The following is an 18,651-nucleotide window of genomic DNA, read 5'->3' as shown; positions in this document are numbered from 1 at the left end:
CAGTGCAGCAAGAAACACAAGCACTGGTAGGACTGGCATTGCCAATCTCCTCTCCTCTGTCAGCAGTCTTAGCAAATAGAGACTTCTGTAGTTGGCTGGTACTGGTGTGTACCATTCTGGGAAGCAGGCTGTATTGTAGCACATTGCTTCCTTCCTAAACCAATACTTGTCCCTTAAATAACACCATTATTTTCAAGAGTCTGTGATCATTTGATTGCATGTTGCTGTTTGCAAAACACTCAACAGTAACAGTAACAATGACTCAATTGAAGTGTCTTTCGTTGGTCTGGTTTCATTTTGGCTTTTCCTTAGAGTCCATCTCATTGAGAACTCATTACAGTCTAATTTAGCCCTGAATGATATCATGTGTAATTTAAGTCTTTAAAAAGGACATGGTTGCATTTAAAGGCAAATGATAGCCTCCAAGTTGAGGCTTGGAATTAAGGAGAGAATACTGAATTGCTACATGTAGTTTCTAGCCTGGTGTTGGTTAAACAATATTGTTTTCCTAGAAATTCTTTGGGAGGATTGGATTATTAAAATAAACCTTACTAAATTAGTGACTCATGGATACATGAAGGTGGTGGTGCCCTCATGGATTTTTGTTGCATTTTGTTAAAAAGACCCCTTTGGAGCTTTGCAACATTTCAAAGGCCAAGAGAAATGATGGAAGAATAGTCCCAGTTCTCAGGGCCTGGAGACCGTACCCATGTAGCCTTTGCTCTTATTACAGCCAAACTACGAGTCCTGACTAAATCCAGTCTTTATGGTGTTCAGTATAATGTACTCGGGCTGTTTAAAGCAAAGGAGCTACGATCTAATAATGGTATAAAGGGTTTGGGATGGAAAGAGCATGTGACAGTATAAGCCAGCTGTGAGCAGGTTTCTGATTGTCTGGTTCTGTCCTTGGTGATATCTTCTGCTTTAGCCACCATCATTGGTGATCTCTAATGCAGTGTCTGAAAGAGGAATTTATACAGTCATGGTGTAGTGACTTTTACTATGGGAACAGTCCTGATGGTTGAAAGCAGGAGCTCACTTGAGGGAGAAGTGGATGATCAAAAACAAGTGCTCTGTAAGCCTTAAGCATTGCATGGGCTTCTAGGTCTTTCATGAGCATGTTTTTTGCTGGTAACTTTGCCTATAATTGATTGATTGATTTAATTTTTCCAGATTGAGAGTCTCCCACCAGAGCTGTTCCAGTGCAGGAAGCTGAGAACATTGAACCTGGGAAACAATGTGTTGCAGTCACTTCCATCCCGGGTTGGAGAGCTGACAAACCTGTCACAGATAGAACTACGAGGAAACCGCTTGGAGTGCCTGCCTGTGGAGCTGGGGGAATGTCCTCTGCTGAAACGTAGTGGGCTTGTGGTAGAAGAGGACCTGTTCAACACACTGCCCTTGGAAGTCAAAGAGCGTCTGTGGAGGGCAGACAAAGAGCAAGCTTGAACCCCTGAAAAAAAGGGAAAGCCTCTGACCAACTAGAAGGAAACAAAAGGCCATTCCAGTCCCCTTTTCCCCAGATCCTTCCCTTTCTCCCCTCTGATCACTACCAGACTAGCCAAGGAGTCCCTGAATAAATATGGCTCTGAGGCTGCTTCTTGCCTCAGATGCAGGATGGGGGAAGCTTAGGATCAGGATGAGGATCAAGACAGATTAGTTGGCCTCTGAGCAAAGGACAGTGGGAATAGGAGGTGTTGCTGTTCTTTTGGACAGGAAGTGGGATGAGGTGGGTGATGCTGTTGAGAAGAAATGACCTTTGAATGGAGGAGAAAATGAAATGTGGGGATTGCTGCATTGCTCCAAATAGGGCTTATACATGTCAGGGACTGACTGTTCAGTGTCTTGCAAGCAAAGATCAAGAGACTAGGAAACCTCTTGAACCTCCATCTCTGTGACACTTGGTACTGTCCCCCTCTGACTCAAAGATTCAGTCATTGAGGCCCTGAAGTGGGGTGGAATGGGATACAGACAGCTCACTTGATCTTGATGCTGGCATTAGGATTTGGGGGCTAAGTTTCTCTTGGACATGAGCTTGAATGCAGGATATTTTTCTTTTTTCTTTTTCTTGTTAACTTTGCACTCCCCACCTTCTCCTCTGCCTCGGGAGAAGGAACCAAACACCCCAAACTCCATCTTAAATGTAAGATTGCACTATTTTAACACTTTCATGTCACTTGTGCTGATGAGTGGATCACGCTCCATTCTTCAGCTGATGTGCTGGAGGCACTAACTGACATAATTCCAGAGCTTTATCCTGTTCTGAAGTGGTTGATTTATAGTGCAAGTGGGAGAAGATCTGGATAAAAAGCAGTTGGACTGTCTGATCTGTTCTCCCCAGAGCACTGAGTTTCTTCAGGACCTGGCTTTTAAGGTTTTTAAGCTACTTTTAAATTCTTGGTATTTTGTCACATATCAAATATGAACATAGGCCTGGCCAGTGTGCTGGGGTCTCTCCTGGGGTTGGTGGTGTTAGTAAAGAGGAACACCCAGGTTTCTCTGCACCTCTTGCCCCCTCTTCCTCCTCTTAAGTTGTTAGAGGCTTTGCCAGTGTTTTTCATGAATGCAGTCTACAGATCTGCTTGACTGTTCGTTGTTGTTGTCTTCCTCACTTCAACAGCTGTCAGGTCCTGTGACATCTCTTGACCTAAATAAGAGGCTAATGCTGATTGAACCTGGTGCTGGAGAAGAAACCTGCCCTCCTTTTTCTTCCCCTTTTCATTCCCTCAAGTGTTAAGGAGTGGTATGAGAATCCTATGTGAACTGAGCTCTTCTAGATCCCTGGGACAGAGCAGTCTTTATTGAAACAAGTCTGACCTGTTTGGTATTGTCTGACCAAAAAACCCCCAAGCTTCTGCACTTGCAGAGGTAGATAACTTGTAATAGCTACTGATAATCATGTCCTTAAGGTGGAGTGGTTAAGGTGAGCCTACAATACACCGTAAGTCTGCTCTTTTCCATCAGAAGGAAGAGGAGGCTCATGGACCTGCAGGTCCTGGTTGTAATACTCTGCATCAGAACAACAGGCTGGCTCCAAGGTGGAGTGCTGCAAGCTGAGGCATGAGAAGTTTGGAGGCCTCCTGTGTGTACAAAAGGGGGGAAACTGCAGCCATCTTCAGAGTGGTTCCTGGACAAGCTGCCAGCAAGTGCCGTGGCTTGGCAAATTGTGGTGATCCCTTGGATGTTGGGGCAATAAGGCACACTGTGGCTTTCTTCATCAGATGTAAGATATGAAATATATATATATATTCAAAACATGCTGAAACCATGAACAATGTTAACTGGGCTCTGGATTTGTCGATGTTCAGATGCTTAAATAAAGCTACATTAAAATCCAGGAGATCTGTTTATAAGACTGCTTTTAAGAAAGATGTAAATTTTGCTTCCCTTAGTCCATTCATTATAAGAAGTTTAAACAGGCCAGGGAAAAATATAATTGAGTCTCTGTATCTGGGAGGCAGGGTACTGTAAAAGCCCTTTTTGTTTCTAACAGGGTTAGTGTCTTGTAATTGTGTTAGAGATGGGGCCACTGCTGAAAGGATGGGGAAGTATTGATGCTGATGCTTATTGGATTGTACCTGTTCTATTTGCATGAGCATTTTGGATCAACATGGAGGACAGAAGCTGCTAGATGGGCTTACTGCTTCTGAAATAAACTAGGAATGGTGTCAGGCTTAACTATAGTACTACTGTTTTCCAGTCAGTTCCTTCTGGTGGGTGTTGGGGCTGTTTGCATGGTGAAGGAAACATCTTCCCTCCTCCCCTTTCTATGTGCCAAAAGATAGGGCTGGAGAGTAATGGCTACTGAATAGAGGCTTGAACTCTCCTTTGTGTTCAAGACTACTGGGTAACTGGTTTACAAAATGTGTTTTACACTAGGCAGGACTGAAAGGGCAAAGCGCTTCACAGGATTTTCACCTAGTTTGCAGGAGCAGACATTCTTCTGTATGTCTAGATAATAGATGAATGCATTGACTCTTGATTCCAGGTGTGGTCTTAGTTATACAAACTAAACTTTACACAGCTAGATTAGAAGTTTCTATAAGCAGCTCCTGAAAGTCTGCTGCAGTGCTTTTAGAAGCTTGCAAGCCTCCTGAACTGCCATGTATGTCCATAGGACAAGTGGACAATAGGCTATTCTGCTAGAAGTGAGAGACCATCTCTTAACTTCTGATCAAATAACAGAGCTATACTGCTGCTGCTTGCTGTGTAGACTGCCCTATGCCTGAGGTCTGCAAAGCAATTGTAAGACAGGCCAGTACTGAGCATGCATGAAAACACTAGCTTTTTGCTACTCTTACGATATTCCAAGCTCAGTTTTTTCAGTCGTGGCTGCTAAAGCTAGCTTCCTGTGTGGCAAAATTGGGATGAGCAGGCTCATAACTTCCTGTATTGGGTGGCACACAAATCCATGGCCACTGTTCAAGACAGCAATATGTATTATCTACTCATGATATGTTCTTCTTGGTCTTCCCTCAAATAGATACAGATTCCAGCATAACAGTCTCATATGTTAAGATGGAAGAAGCTTTAAAACTTCAAGGATAGGGTCTAAACCGTGAGGTCCTGAATGCGCTTACTGCTCAGGACTGCTGCAAAACTCAACCCACAGCAGAGTGAGTCATCCACTTCCCATACATCTGGATTGTTCAGTCTTTGAGGGGTGAGCTTACATCAACAATCCTTCCTCACTTGCAAGTATCCAATCAGTGTATATTATGTTTTTTCCTTTAAGTTTCCATCAAACTGAAGTTTAGGGGGTTTATTTCTGACACTGATCTGTGTGTAGAGAAAATGTTCCAACTTTAGCAGACAATCAACAGTCTGGTCAGTGTCTTGTTCTTCTGACAGGCTTTTCAAAGCACTCTAGTACTAGCAAAACACATTATTTATTAGCTGCTAAACCAGACAACAGCTTGAATTAAAACCAACTGTTTCCTTAATAACACTTCTGAACTGAATGAGTTCTTGGAGCCTTTGTAGATCACAAGCATGCTCATCCCATGTTAGGACTGAAGGTTAGTAAAATGGAATTCTATTCTTCCTGCTAAATACCCCAAAAAGTAATAAATTGCAACTAATTATTTTGAACCAGCTGAAAGGCAAAGAATACCAAACATATTAAATGTGTTAAATCCCTGAAACTATGCACTGAAATATTAGCTGAAGTTGTTCTTTGTTTAAGCTTATTTTCTGCTTTTATTATGTGGTCCCAGTTAATTCAGCAGCTGGAATGAATTTTCTGTGCCAGTCTGAATGGTTACAGGTATCTTTCATGATGTGGTTTCTTTCGTGTTAATTGAAACTTTCTGGTAATATCCTACCTCATTTTTTTATTTTAATTACCATTTACACACTATTTAGCTCACTTCATTTTCAAGTTTTTGGTGTTTATTACCATAAATAGTATTAAGTGGCTTTCTGTTGCTGAACCACACTGAAGTCCTCTTTTCTTTTTACCCCTCTCTAACAAATGATTCTAGGAATTCTGAGAACAATAACACATCCTTTTCAGAAGATGAGGTGTACGGAAAGAAGTTGCAGCTATTATTGATTCAGCAGCTGTGACATTGTTTCCTTTCCTTACCTTTTGTCTGCTTTGGAAAGGGACTCGCATGGTTTGAGTTCTTTGAATGGCTAAAATTTTAGTCGTCCTTCAGAGGAGGAGTAACTTTTCTTCCTCATTAATAGCTGTGCCTTCTCTAGGGAGGCATTGATGTAACCTCTCCACAGAGGCACTGGCTCCTTCAAGTGCGTTTGGACTAGTCCTTGCCTGAAGCCAGCTCTTCCCTCTGCTGCTTTTTCTCTCAACCGTGGAGAGATTTCTTAACTTTTGGCCTGACTTCTCCCTAACAAAAAGTATTGTCATTCCATAAACAGTAGAGTCATCTACTCTGAAATGTTACCTGAGGTAAGGCTGTGTGAATGATAACTAGTACAACTAGTGCTTAAACTTTGCTTCTTCTTTCTCCCTTGCATTTTAAAGATTTTTTTCCCCACTGTTTGACCACAGAGTGGATCCTGTAGTTTCACTGAGTATGTGCCAGAGCAAAGTGTTTTTTGTCCTACCTTCATTCTTACAGAGCGTGAAGCAGAGCTGGGTCTGCATGAGAGTATGGTTTGACTCAGACCTGTCTCCCTCCATCCCTCCAGCTGCAGTGGTAGGTTAATCTTCAACTGCTTCGGCAGCATAAAATGCTCCAGGTATCTCTGCTCTGAAATCCTGTTTCAAAAGTAGCTGTACTTGAATTGCTGGACCCCCAGCAGCAAAGGTGAAGTCACACAAAGAAAGGCTTAACTTAGGATTTCTGGGCTTGCCCTTCCCTTCCTCCCTCTCAGTCTCCTTTAAAGGAATTTTATTGAACGAAGTGGAAATATTTCTAGAGGAGACTTAATGAGAAGGGGGCTAATGAGCCTGAGTCATCTTTTATAGCTGACAAATGTGTCCATTTAAGACACTACTCATGGCTTAAACATTGTTCACTCCCATTTTGTAAATGCATGAGCAGGGTTGTGGTTTGGCATCCGAGACCCGCAACTTGATGTAACATTTCAGAATCATGACATTCACTTTGTGTGTGGGATTGTTTGGGCAGCTGATCAACAGCACCTCCACCTTAAGCACTGAAGGCTGCTATTGTGTTCTCTGAAAGACTTGTAAGACTGGACACTTTAACAGAATAAAACTTTTACTTTTTCAGTTGCATTTTCCTTTTATGTCTGCTTTCTTTTAAGTTTTCTATATGCAAAGGCACTTGGGTTTCCATGATCTTGCCTTTCAGAAGACATGTTAGTAATTGCAGCTATTGTGTAGGATTGTCAGGTTTTTTTACTCATTGCATGAGTCCTTGTGGATTATAATGTTCCTTTATGAATCAGCAAAAAGTAGAAGCACAGCAAGAGGTCCTGCTCAGTGACAAGCCTGGACTGCCTTACGTGTTTCACCATCACCTTAACAAATGGCTGAAACAGTTTGTGTTGCCCGATGTAAGAGTGTTGTCTAAAGTCCTATAGAAGCTCAGTTGGGTTTTTGAAATGCATATTGTGCTCTCCTTCCCTAGGAAAGGGACACGGACTGGAGTCAATGGAGAAAACTGCCTGTTGCCATAAAAATTGTCTTCAGCCAACTACTGGTAACAAATTACCTAAGAGTGTTTCCTAGCTGTCTGCCTACCCCCACGCACTACTTCAACTGAAAATGCTGGCAGAGAGCATCTTTCCTGATTGAGCATGTCCATGATGTGGTACAGAGAATCAGCCTTTAACTTTCAAAGGCAGTTTTGAGTTTCTGTGCAGCTCATTGACGGTATGGAAAGGTATGGTTCTTGTGTTTTGCCTTCTCTTGCTTCCTTTGTCTGAGACTACTTGACCACAGTGACATTGGCCCCACTTGAGGGACAGAAGATGTGAGCAGGCTGTGAGATGGGTGGAAGGTGGTGGTCTGTGATGCTGCTTATCAGCACTGATGGGTTTTAATGAAATGCTTGACAGGACTGTACCAAGAAAGGAAAGGACAAAATGCCTTTTATCATCTAAGGCTCATTTGGACTGCAGCTCCTTTCGGCAAAGGATTTACCACCTCTTTGAATAGCTGAGCAAAAGGAGAGAATGAAAGGTATCATCAAAGAAAACTGTTTTTTGCAGGACCTAAATACAGTGATGGGGAAGGAGTACAAGGGTGAAGAACTGATCTGTTGTTGCAAAAAGACTTTTAACCCTAGTAATTCCAAATTTTCTATGTAGCTTACTAAAAACATAGAGTAAAGATGCAATAGGGGCAGCTGGAACTATATTTGGGTTTATTCTGGTAAAGTCCTCTAGTCTATTCACCATAAGCTTTTTACCTTTTTTAAGTAACTGTCTTGGTTTTACCTGTGGATGAAAGTGAGAATTCTCTTGATGGAAAATTACTGCATTTCTGACGCTTCTGATAACATGAAGGAAATTACTGCCATTTCAGGGAAAACAAAAGTATTCAAGTATCTGCAATTTTAAATACTAATAAGCTATTTAACACAATTAAATACTAATTATATAGTTCCTGTGCTCCTTGTTTCTCCTTTAGGGGTCTGTCCCTTGTTGCCAAAGGCTTCAAGAGGGGTGACAAGAGACTTAACTGAAATTTTTCCTCACCTAATAATCCTGGCAGCTCCAACAGCAGCAGTTTCAGTGAGAGTGCTGAGCTGCCTGAACTGGCAGGCTGGCTTGGCTCCAAGTGGTGTCAATAGGAACACTTATTGAGGAGGAAATTAAGATAATTGTGCCAGTCAAAAGGGCATTTGAAACACTTGCGCTTTGCTGCAGGGTTGTCCATGTTCCACATGTCACTGGCTCCTGTACCTTTCATACAGACATGGGATGGGATTTGTCAGCCTCAAATGAAGTTTGCTTGAAGTGCAGTTTTCTTGTGGAGCTGGCAGGAGAAAATGTTTAACTACGCTGCAAAAGATCTCTCCAAGGGGAAGGAAAAAGGGGCCATTTCCTAGTTTTGTCCAAGAATTTTCTACCTTCCTTATTTAAACTTACTGGAAGAGAAGGTATTTACAAAGGTGACATCCTTCTCTTTGACTTTTTTTGGGCATTATATGGCGCGGGTGGTTTTCCTGTTGCTGAAAATGTAATTCTAAGCCTCAAAATAGGAACATGTCTGGAGTGGCGTGAAGATCTGGAGGACTCCTAAGGACAAACACTGGTGAGTGCTCCTGTAGCTGAGATGGGTTGCCTCTCCTGGTGTATGTAGTCAGTTGTTTTCTGGTATTTGCTGCATTGCGTGCTGCAATCTGCTGTTGGATTTGCTCAAAGCAATCCATAGAACAGGAAAGCTGTGGTTGTCACCGCATGTGAGCTAAATCAGCTTCTGAAGTCATTGTGTGTGTGTAAGCTGGGGAGTGGAGAAGATGACATGCTAAATTGCTGGAAAAAGAAGTGCCAGGGCATGAGAAGTACATGACGTTAGGAATGACAAAGGTGACAGAGGAGCTGAAGAGTGGCACGGGAGTGTGTGTAGAAGGCATGTTTCTCCAGGGTTGCTACACCCCAGTGAGGGGTGAGATGAGTCCTCACCAGACTGACTCACAGGCATGGTTCCTTTCCACCGGTTACGTGTCTTCCTAAAAAACATTTTGGCTCCATCGGTTGATGGGGGTCTGCTAACAGGAAGGAGGAACTACTTGATTATGGTTTTGAGTGTTGCTGCATTGGAGGCTGTTTGTTTCGTTTCCACACTTGTAGCCCAGTGATTAAAGTCCCTGGCAAAATGTAGCTTTTTCAACTACCTAATTCATATCCTCTTGTGTGCAGAGAGAAGCTTGGAAGCAAGCTGTACATGCTCAAAATCAGAGCTTTTCCAGTGAAAACACTGAATTCCCCTTCTGGTGTGTGTGTGTGTGTGAAGGAAAAATGTTTGAACAAGATATTGAGGGATTTTTATCTGGAGTTGATACCCTCACAGAATAGAGAACTTTATTTTTTCAAGCAGCATCTCTAAGATGGATTTGCAGTCGCTTGCAAATATATTTGGAAGTAAACACCTTTCCATGTGCATTTTGCACTCCCTTTTGCTGGGTTTTCTTCTGGCTAGGCGAGTGATGCCTAAAACTGCCCCCATGATGTTATTTTATTGTGGAGTGCTGCTTAAAGGATGTTTGTTGAGTTTCCTGCAGAAGCCAAAGATACTTTTCTCTGGAGAGAAAAATCTTCCCCATGGATTCCTGTGCCATGGGAAGGATGTGTTGGTGGGGAGCGCCACCGCTGGGCTGGCATCTGCTCTTCACTCTCCTGCTTTTTAAACCTAACTTCTGCGTTTTCTCTCTCTGGTTTGAGCTGTGGCTTTGGGTTTAGTGATCTACATGCACATTTGGAGCTGCAGGAGGGTGAACTGAGCAAATGAAGGTGTAAATCGCCAAAGAGTGGCTGTGAATGAAGATAGCAGAGATATTCTCTGTGAGTGCTGCCAAACCCTCAGTTAGAGCTCTTTAGCTTTAACACCCTTTAGGCTGGCGCTTGTCATCTCTTGGCTTGCTGGAATCCCTCTTAGGTGAGCGCGCTGAAGCGCAGACAGGACTTGCTGACTGATGAAAAAAGTACCCTGTAAGAAGCCTGAATTGCTACTTTAAACGTGTTTAAAGCCTTTTAACTCTTTTCATCCCACTTGAATCTTATTTTACCTCCTTTATGTTATTTTACCACTGCATTTACCATTGTAACTGCTCTATTTTTTAAACGATTCCCCTTTGGAGTTAAGAAGCGAATCAAGTTTGTGATTGCATCTGAGCAAAATTTATTTACACTTTATGCCAGCACCAAGAGCCAAAGCAAAACTCTGCAGCCCCAAACGTCCCCACCAGGAACAGTCGGAGATGGGACAGAATTCCTTCAGAGGCAGCTCCGCTGGCTGCGCAACAGCCTGGCTGCCCAGTGCTTGCTTTTATCACATGCTGGGACAAGGATCACGTGAAGAGGCGGGGAGTCAGCCCTGCAGAGCCTGGTGGTATTGTGGTTTGCTGGTGGGATCCTGGGAGCCTCTGCCCCTGATGGCATTTGTAAGCCAGCATCAGATCCAAAAGGTAAGGAACTGCACCCTGGGGAAGGAGCATGTCTGTAGCGCAGGCAGGTGACAATACTTGTGAGATACGGTCACTACTAGTTAACCTGTGGTCAGGTCTAGCAAAGATCTGCTTTACAAACACTCTATATTCTTCTCAGCTTCTTGCATTACATCCATTTTGAGTGTGTGAGGACCCTGCCATGGATACAACCTTTTCCAGAGGGCAGCTTGTCCCACAGAAGTCTTGGAGGAATTTCTCTTGTGCCCTTCTGTCTCTGCTGCTCAGCTCTCAGCCGTGAACTCGAAATCTGCCTGTCAAAGGATAATCTCCAGGGTATTCTATATAAAGAAACAGCAGTGCCAACAGAGTTCACTTCGTTTTGTAAGGCACTGTGTAGTCAACCACGAGAAATTACCCAGGGATTATTCCCTTAGAGAAAACAATGCTTTCCAGCTTGTAAAGGAATCTCTCTTTTATTTGGCATACAGGTGTGACTACTCTGTTCATGCTAGCAGGTGTTGTAATTTAATAGTTGCTGGCTGCACATCTTAAACCACAAAGGCTACAGCTATGATACCTTCTCTGCTTTGTGGACTGAGGAGCTGTGATAAGTTGTTCTTAACTGTATAGGATCTGAGCCTGGTAATAAACAATCTTTTTTACAATAGAAACCCCTTTTGAAACTGAAACTTAAAAGCATGTTGTACAGCTGCAGGGCTGGAGTTGGGTTGGTTTTCACACTGAGCTGAGGCACAGCAAAGGGACAGAACTGTTTTTCTCTTGCTCTGTGCTGCTTCTCCAGAATGCTCGGGAGGAAAATAGTCACCCCATCTCTTCCAGTTCCACGAGGATGGCTTCCTTGTCCTAGAGCATTTTTTCACCACTGAGGAGTGTGACAGCATGAGGAACCAGATTCAGAGAATCATAGTGGAGATGGAAGTGCCACCGCACTGCCGCACTGAGTTCTCCACCAAGGAAAAGGAGCAGCTCCAGGCACAGGTACCAAGAAGGGCAGGGCAGTCCCCATTGAAGCACTGGGAAAAAAAGAAGGGAAAAGGCAAACTGCAGCTCAGGATTCACTCTGAGGAAACAGGACTCTTTCTTCTAACTGAATGTAACACTATGGGAGGCATTTGCTCTCCTGATTTCTATCTATTTGGTGATGAACTTACTGGATGGCAAAGGAGGGGAGGATTTGTGCTTCCAGCCTTCACAACTACTGCCCCTGTAGCCACGTGCAGCTCTCAGAGACCACTTTGTACTTGTTTTGCTGGCAGAAAATAGGTTCTCTTCCAGGCAGCCAGCAAAAGAAAAACAAGGGTAGCCTCAATGTGAGAGGTTCTTGTAAAGTCCTAATCAATGCCAAGACATTTAGCATTGTGGTAAGCCTTTTTATGAGTGATTTTATTGACTGTGCTTTGTTTATGCTGCGTCTTGATGGGATAAAGATGCAGGTGAGTATAAACGCTTTGATCTAAGGCTCGTTTGTGTTTTTACAAGAACACTATCTTTACTGGGCTCTTATCCCTGGCAGGGTAGCTCGGATTATTTCCTAACCAGTGGAGACAAGATTAGATTCTTCTTTGAGAAAGGTGTTTTGGATGAGAGAGGTAAGCCCTGTTAGCCACAGGGAGGGAACACAAGTTGGAGTGAGGGCTTGGGGCCAGTTTCCAGCTCTAGGAATGATTCCTGGTCTGCAAACAATGTAAATTTTACTTTTGTTTCATAGGTAACTTTCTGATTCCAAAGGAGAAATCTGTCAGCAAGATTGGCCACGGTATGTTTAAGGGATGGGGTTCTGAGAGGGACAGAGAAGAGGGATGTGGTTTTCAGACATGAGGCTTTCTCCAGACCTACTCACTATAAATAACCTAGGCCATCTGAGTTAAAACCTGAGCAGGAAAGCAACTTCTTCCCTCTTCTGTTGCTGCTTTGTGCCTCCTGGGAACAACTGCATCAAACACCACAAACCTCACCCCCTTCTTACTATTGTGGCCACACAGCTCCTGTCTTTGCAACCCAGGGCTGTTTTACTCTGGGTTTCTGCATTAAATTCTCCAGTGTGATTTCTACACATCACTCTGCTTTTCCCCACATTGCTCTGTCACTTGTGAGGATGGAAGGCACGGACCCAGAGGTAGAGTACAAGCTGGATCCTTTATTACAATGATTACACGATATTTATATGCTTCCAAGCAATTAGCCAAGCACATCTGTGTCTGCCTTGCGGTTACATTTACGACTTCAGGAAAAAGGTCTATCTGATTTTTCTCATCAACATCCTCTATCCAGTTCTGACATCCTTATTCCTTGCCAGTTCTAACATCTTCCAAGTACCAGTCAGGGACGGGTCACTCCTAATTGCCTGTTGTAGTTCCTCCTTCCCATGGTCTCTGACAGTTTCGATGCATTCCAACCCCCATAGTCACTGTCTCTGTAATTCTCTGTGTTGCCTCGCACTCTCTGCTGTCAAAAGACTTAAAAATATCCTGTTATGATCCTTTTCAGGAAAACTCTTAAAAGAGGTTTTTCAGCTGTGCATAGCTCAGGGTCACTGACACGTGAAAGTTTGGACTTCAGCCCTTGTCTCTTTTATGTAAGACATTGCTCTAAAAGATTTACTAAGACTGTCACATTCAGTACAGATCAAACTGTGTCCTGTGTCCTGTGCAGTGGTGGGTTAGTCAACACTGAAGCTGTCCTCCCTCCTTTGGTGTCACCAGAACCTTTTCTTTACCCTTACTGGTTTCAGCTTAACCTATTTCCTCTCTCCCTACTACTGAACTTGTGTTCTGATCCCTTTTTGTTTTCAAACAGTACATGGAAACTCAGAGCAGAATCCACGCATCTCCTAATGCATGAACTTTGTTCAGATTAAACGTGACTGAACTTGGAAATTCAGTACTGAGAGTTCTTGGTTCTTTGGTTTTCTCAGAAAAAACACTCCCCTTCCCAGCCCCTGCCATTCTCTTAGACTTCAGCTTTTCCCCAGGGGAAGTGAGAACAACTGTAGATGTTTGCTGACTCAGCAACTGAACCATTCAGAAGGCTTCTCTAGACTTATTTTCTGCAATGACTGCATTTGATTGAGTCTGGCCTCCCTCATCCTTTGCTCAGGAGCAGGCCCTGCTGGACCCACTTGTATGTCCTTGTGGCAAATACAATCGGGATGAGGTGGAGTTTCTGCTTTATGGTTTTGTCAGAGTTGTGCTGTAGCAAGCATCTATATGCAAACAGCTCTGACCTGCGAGCTACAAGGCTTAAAGGGCATCAAAGCTAAGCTTTAGCTGTTTTTGATAGTAATTATTTTCTTTGGTAGGTTTTAAGAACTATGTTTTTTAAAGGGTGAATTCACCCTCAGGGTCATATATACCGGTTGTCATGTTAGAATTTGCATAATATAGTGCTTAATCACATAGCATTCAGGTTTTATTCACTGCTGTATACTATTCTTACATGGCTGCAGTTTGTGGCCAGTGAGTGATTATATTTTTGGTCTTTAAAGTAGACTGTAGAACTCCACAAGTGTCACACCACCTTAGGTGTGATAAGCCATGTATAACTCTTAGGAAAGATGCAAGTTGCTGGCTGTACTTTCTCTCGCTTGGCTGTCAGCCCTGCAACTCATCAACTGTGAGCTGCCAAGTCCCTTCAGTTAATGGAATCTTCAGTCTGAGCCTTTTATTTCCCCTCAGCTTTACATGCTTATGATCCTGTCTTCAAGCAAGTCACCCACTCCTCCAAGGTGCAGGTGAGCTGTTCCCGTTTCCTAGAATGGTCGGGTGGGGGGGGAATAAATTATGGAGCAGTGAATTTTCTTGACTCCCAAGGGTAGTAATTTTGTCTGTGAAAGAAAATGTAAGTATCTTCAAAGAAGAAGGCTTTATAGTGTGCAGGAAACCGCAAATGTAAATCTTGGAAAGTTTTCTTGCAGGAATTGGGACGAAAACTAGGCCTTGAGAGACCAGTAGTTGTGCAAAGCATGTATATCTTCAAGGTACAGTAATTCAAGTTGTCTTGTCACTCAAGAAATAAGACCCTGTTAGGTGGGAAGCTGTGAAACTCTTCACACATCACCTTTCTTTCCTTGCAGCAACCTGGCATTGGTGGTGAAGGTAAGACTTGTATTGTCTCTGTATCACACTGAAGATAATACTGCTTTAGGAAAGGAATATTACTAGGAAAAATGCTCAGAATCAGGCTTAAGCCTGTGAGGCTTGTAGTCCAGATCTTCTTACAATGATTAAAAAGCATCCATGTTTTACAGAAATATTTCCACATCATATGCAACTTGAAAAAAGAGCTACTTTTATACTTCCAGCAGGCTGAAAGGTGGTATTTCTATGACAGACTTAATGTGTGTGATATATGGGTGGGCAGGGTAGGTCAAGAATTCAGGGAGATACAAGCCTGTTGTCCTTCTAACGGCAATGAATTCCTCAGGCATTAAAGGACTCTAATGCCTGTCTCTTGTTGCAGTGACACCACACCAGGATGCCACCTTCCTGTACACAGAGCCCCTGGGCAGGATCCTGGGGTTCTGGATTGCCCTGGAGGATGCCACGCAGGAGAACGGATGCTTGTGGTTCATTCCTGGCTCTCACACCAGTAAGAGTTATAGCATTTGATGTGTGCTGTGAAACACATGCCATCTCCTTGCTGAAGAGTACAGGGTGACACAGACTGTGTTGTGTTCTCTGCATTGCACAGTGCCTGCAGGAGTGCATTATGTCCTTGTCTGTCAAAAGAACAACTTTATTTCCTACAAAGATTTCCTCCTGTGCTGTTGTCAAATCTACAGCCACATTTTTCAGCAGGTTATGAGCTGCTTCACTTTGCTCTTGGCCACTAGTCCACCAGATGAGTCTAATATAACAATATTTTGTTAGTTAAAAAAAGGTGCTGCACATGCCTGACACCATGTTTAGTTTTAAATTGATACCTAGCCTAGAAACAAAGAAATCAGGGCACTGGGAAAGGAAGGACAGTCATCCTGATCATTTATTTAAGCCAGAATCTGTTAAGGTGAGGCCCATTAAAACTGCTCCTGTATCTTTTCTTTTCACCTACCAGGCCACTGACTTCAATGTAAAGAAGGTCTTAACCTACTGGGCTCTTTTTCCCTGTAGTGAAACAGGTCATTGCAATATGTTGGTGCTCTGTCCTCGATTTTGATTGTAGTTCATCAAGTTTGATCTGGACTGCAAATGGTAATAATCTTCCTTTTGCCTTCCAGAATAGGGATACACTGAGAAATCATTCTTTCTGCCCTGTCCCCCCCCTACAAACTGTTTAGTCCTTACAACCCTATGTAATGGGAATAAAAATGCTCTTACACACACACAAACAACTGTCAAATATTGGTCTGAATTTCAGTGAACAAGGAAAGCCTTCAAGTCTATGCAAGGATCACTTGGACAGCATCCAAGCCATTGGAGAACAGTCAGTGTCCTAGGGGAACACACACAAAACCAGACAGCACAGACTCATGTACTGGTGGTTGTGACTGATGGTTGTTGCTCAGTGTGTGTAACCACTGTTGGATTATAACCACAGTTCTCTGTTTTTCACTGCCTCTAGGGCACACTAATGAGCTTTCAACTGTTGCTCACCTAAGCATTTACTCAGTAATCATAGTGCTCTTAATCTTAAGGTCCTCCTCCCTCATAAATTCTGGAGTCAACTGCACTCTGATTGCAATTTATGCTCTTACAGAAAGGAGAAATGGACGAAAGGTTGGCTTTGCTTAAGTGTATAACTATTTATGTTCTTAAAGGGCTGTGTTGTAATGCACAGAAAGAGCTAGAAAGGCAAAAAGGCAGTAGTTTTATCAGTTTCTGCCACAGCTGGAAAATTCTAAATCTTTGCTTGATGAAAAAACCCACCTAAATTACTAAGGAAAAGACTGAATTACTGTAATAATGCTCCTATCATTGCCAAGAGAAATCACAGCTAGTGTTCCTTGCAGAGCAGAATATAGCCAGCTGTTTAATTTTTGTGTGTTTGCTTATTCTGTGGATTTGCAGGAGGAATTACCCGGAGAATGGTCCGTGCAGCTTCAGGTAGCTCAACGTGTGTAGAGTTTGTAGGATCAGATCCGCCCTATGATGACAACCAGTTCATACCTCTGCCTATAAGTAAAGGTACAAACAACCCCCAAACACATCTGCTTTACAGCTCAAGGAATAAGGGAGCTAAAAATGTATCTTAACACTTGCAACTTCCCTTATATTTTAAAGCTAGCACTCACAATGTGAAAAAGAGCAATACAGATGTTTCTTTCAAACAGGAGGGCTCATTCTCATCCACGGTGAAGTTGTCCATAAGAGTGAACTGAACAGCTCAGAGTCTTCTCGCCACGCATTCACCTTCCATGTGATGGAAGCCAAAGATACCAGCTGGAGCAAAGAGAACTGGTAAGGTCACCATCCCAACAAGCAGCTGAGGAAACTAGAGCTTCTTCAGTGCAATAGCCAGGATAAACTTATTGGTGGTCTTGCATGACATACAGTTTCTGTTGGCAGTATCTCAGCATTGATTTCACACCCACAGAACTGGAACAACCTCTGAAGTTTTGTTTTTACCTCTTCCTTACTTTCCAGGCTCCAGCCGACTCCTGAGCTGCCTTTTCCATCACTCTATACCTGAAGCTAGTGATTGGCTTTTGGAGACAATAGCTGATCAATATTCCTTTCTGATCATTCGTTTCCTTTAAATACATCTTTCACTAGGTCAGCTCTTGAGATTAATTTATCCTCTTCTCAGAATGAGGACCCATGACATAGCCAAATGCACCTGCATTAGACAAGTTTCTACTGCAGTATGAGTCACACAGTCCTTTCGGTACAGAAACCTCTTCAGTGTTGAGAATAGACCATTAAAGACCACTGCACCTTGACTGGGACCAGTTAGGAAGTATTTCTACTAGCAGATACTCAGTATTCCTTTCTGTTGAGGTCAAGAGCTTGTCTAGTGCAATTCTTTGCTGTGTCAATCCCAGCAATGCAGGTGAATGTGTCAAGTGAAGACAGCTGACTTTTATCCTTAGGTCTTTGTCCTATTGTTTGAATAACAGTGATTAAAAATAATCCTATTGTGGGCAAAATGAAATAGGAAATCTGCTTCTATAACCAATCTTCTAAGTATTTATAGTGAACAGTAGCTGAGTGTTTGATCTCTGGGTGTGTTGATTAAAAAAACTACATTTCTTAAAAGAATCATGTTGAAATTATGTGTTATTAACCAAAACCAACACTAAAGAGTCTTTTGACATCCTCAGGAAAAGCAGTATGGAATCTCAAGAGCCCAGGGAGTGTTAAATTGGTCAATGCTGCCTTTCAGCTGTTTGAGTCCAGGCTTGTTGCAGGGACACAGTATGAGGTATGAGATCCTGGGGCATATTTTGCTGGCCCAGAGGACTACGTTCACTCCACCCCAGTCCTATTCTCACTCAAGAGACAGTCTCAGGGCTAGGACTGCAGGACACCATTGTGTGAGGTATCCTGGACTCCCACAGAACTGTTCCCAAAAGCGAATAAAAGAAGTGTCAGAAGTTAACTTCATCCTGCAAACAAGAATCCTGGAAATCAAATCTTCTGCTTGGATCCTTCTCAGGGGAAGGAAAAAGGCAGGGGAGCGCATGTGCTCCTGTGTTCTGTTCTAATGGATGCTTGGTGAACTGATAAGATTTTCAGTACATCAGTGTTTAATACATAAAAATGAATGGGGTTTTTTGGCCATAAAATGGCAGTTACAATTTTAATTAAATGGCTTTACTCAATTTTTTGATAGAGGCATTTTTATAAATGATGTGATGAAACACCTAGCTGAAAAAATGTGCAAAGTAGAAAACTTCAATAGCATTAGAAAAGTTTATTGACTTTAACAGGTTTTCTGCTTTTGTGATCAATGTGTGATTAGTTTTATCTATGACTTGGCTTAGTTCTCCTCCCCCTACTGAATATTATTCCAAATGAATTGAGAGATTAAAATCTTGCTAAAGATAAAACATTCTTCTTGTTGCGTAAACCGCCAGGGCTAAAACTACAACCATCTTGTTAGTACTTCTTGGAATAAACAGTCACTTACATTCTCAAACCTCCCC

The 18,651-nt window shown here is 42.7% G+C and overlaps 2 protein-coding genes across 8 annotated transcripts in view; both read left to right on the top strand.

The window, feature by feature from the left end:
- LRRC8A (leucine rich repeat containing 8 VRAC subunit A) overlaps positions 1-8,692 on the top strand; it is a 24,258-nt gene extending 15,566 nt beyond the window's left edge. For 3 of the 7 annotated variants that reach the window (XR_013958132.1, XR_013958133.1, XR_013958134.1), the window contains 3 exons: positions 1,174-3,223; positions 6,084-6,161; positions 7,062-7,118. Coding sequence is in view for 3 of the 7 variants with exons in the window: in XM_080630587.1 (XP_080486713.1) it covers positions 1,174-1,449 (276 nt within the window). In the remaining 4 variants the exon portion in view is untranslated. Of the gene's footprint in view, positions 1-1,173; positions 5,624-6,083; positions 6,205-7,061; positions 7,661-8,639 lie in introns of those variants that run through there. The other 4 variants (XR_013958131.1, XM_080630588.1, XM_080630589.1 and 1 more) reach the window with 4 other exon arrangements.
- PHYHD1 (phytanoyl-CoA dioxygenase domain containing 1) lies at positions 7,177-18,651 on the top strand. Its single transcript, XM_080630591.1, is given in 14 exon segments — positions 7,177-7,316; positions 10,300-10,430; positions 10,433-10,490; positions 10,492-10,565; positions 11,416-11,546; positions 12,082-12,157; positions 12,277-12,324; positions 14,243-14,298; positions 14,482-14,544; positions 14,641-14,662; positions 15,027-15,155; positions 16,574-16,690; positions 16,837-16,963; positions 17,150-18,651. Coding segments are annotated over 14 exon segments (1,086 nt in total). The 5' UTR covers positions 7,177-7,308; the 3' UTR covers positions 17,196-18,651.

This window comes from Psittacula echo (assembly GCF_963264785.1).
Source record: "Psittacula echo genome assembly, chromosome: 16".
NCBI lineage: Eukaryota > Metazoa > Chordata > Aves > Psittaciformes > Psittacidae > Psittacula > Psittacula echo.
The sequence above is the reverse complement of the archived record's forward strand: the minus strand, read 5'-3'. Positions and strand labels throughout refer to the sequence as shown.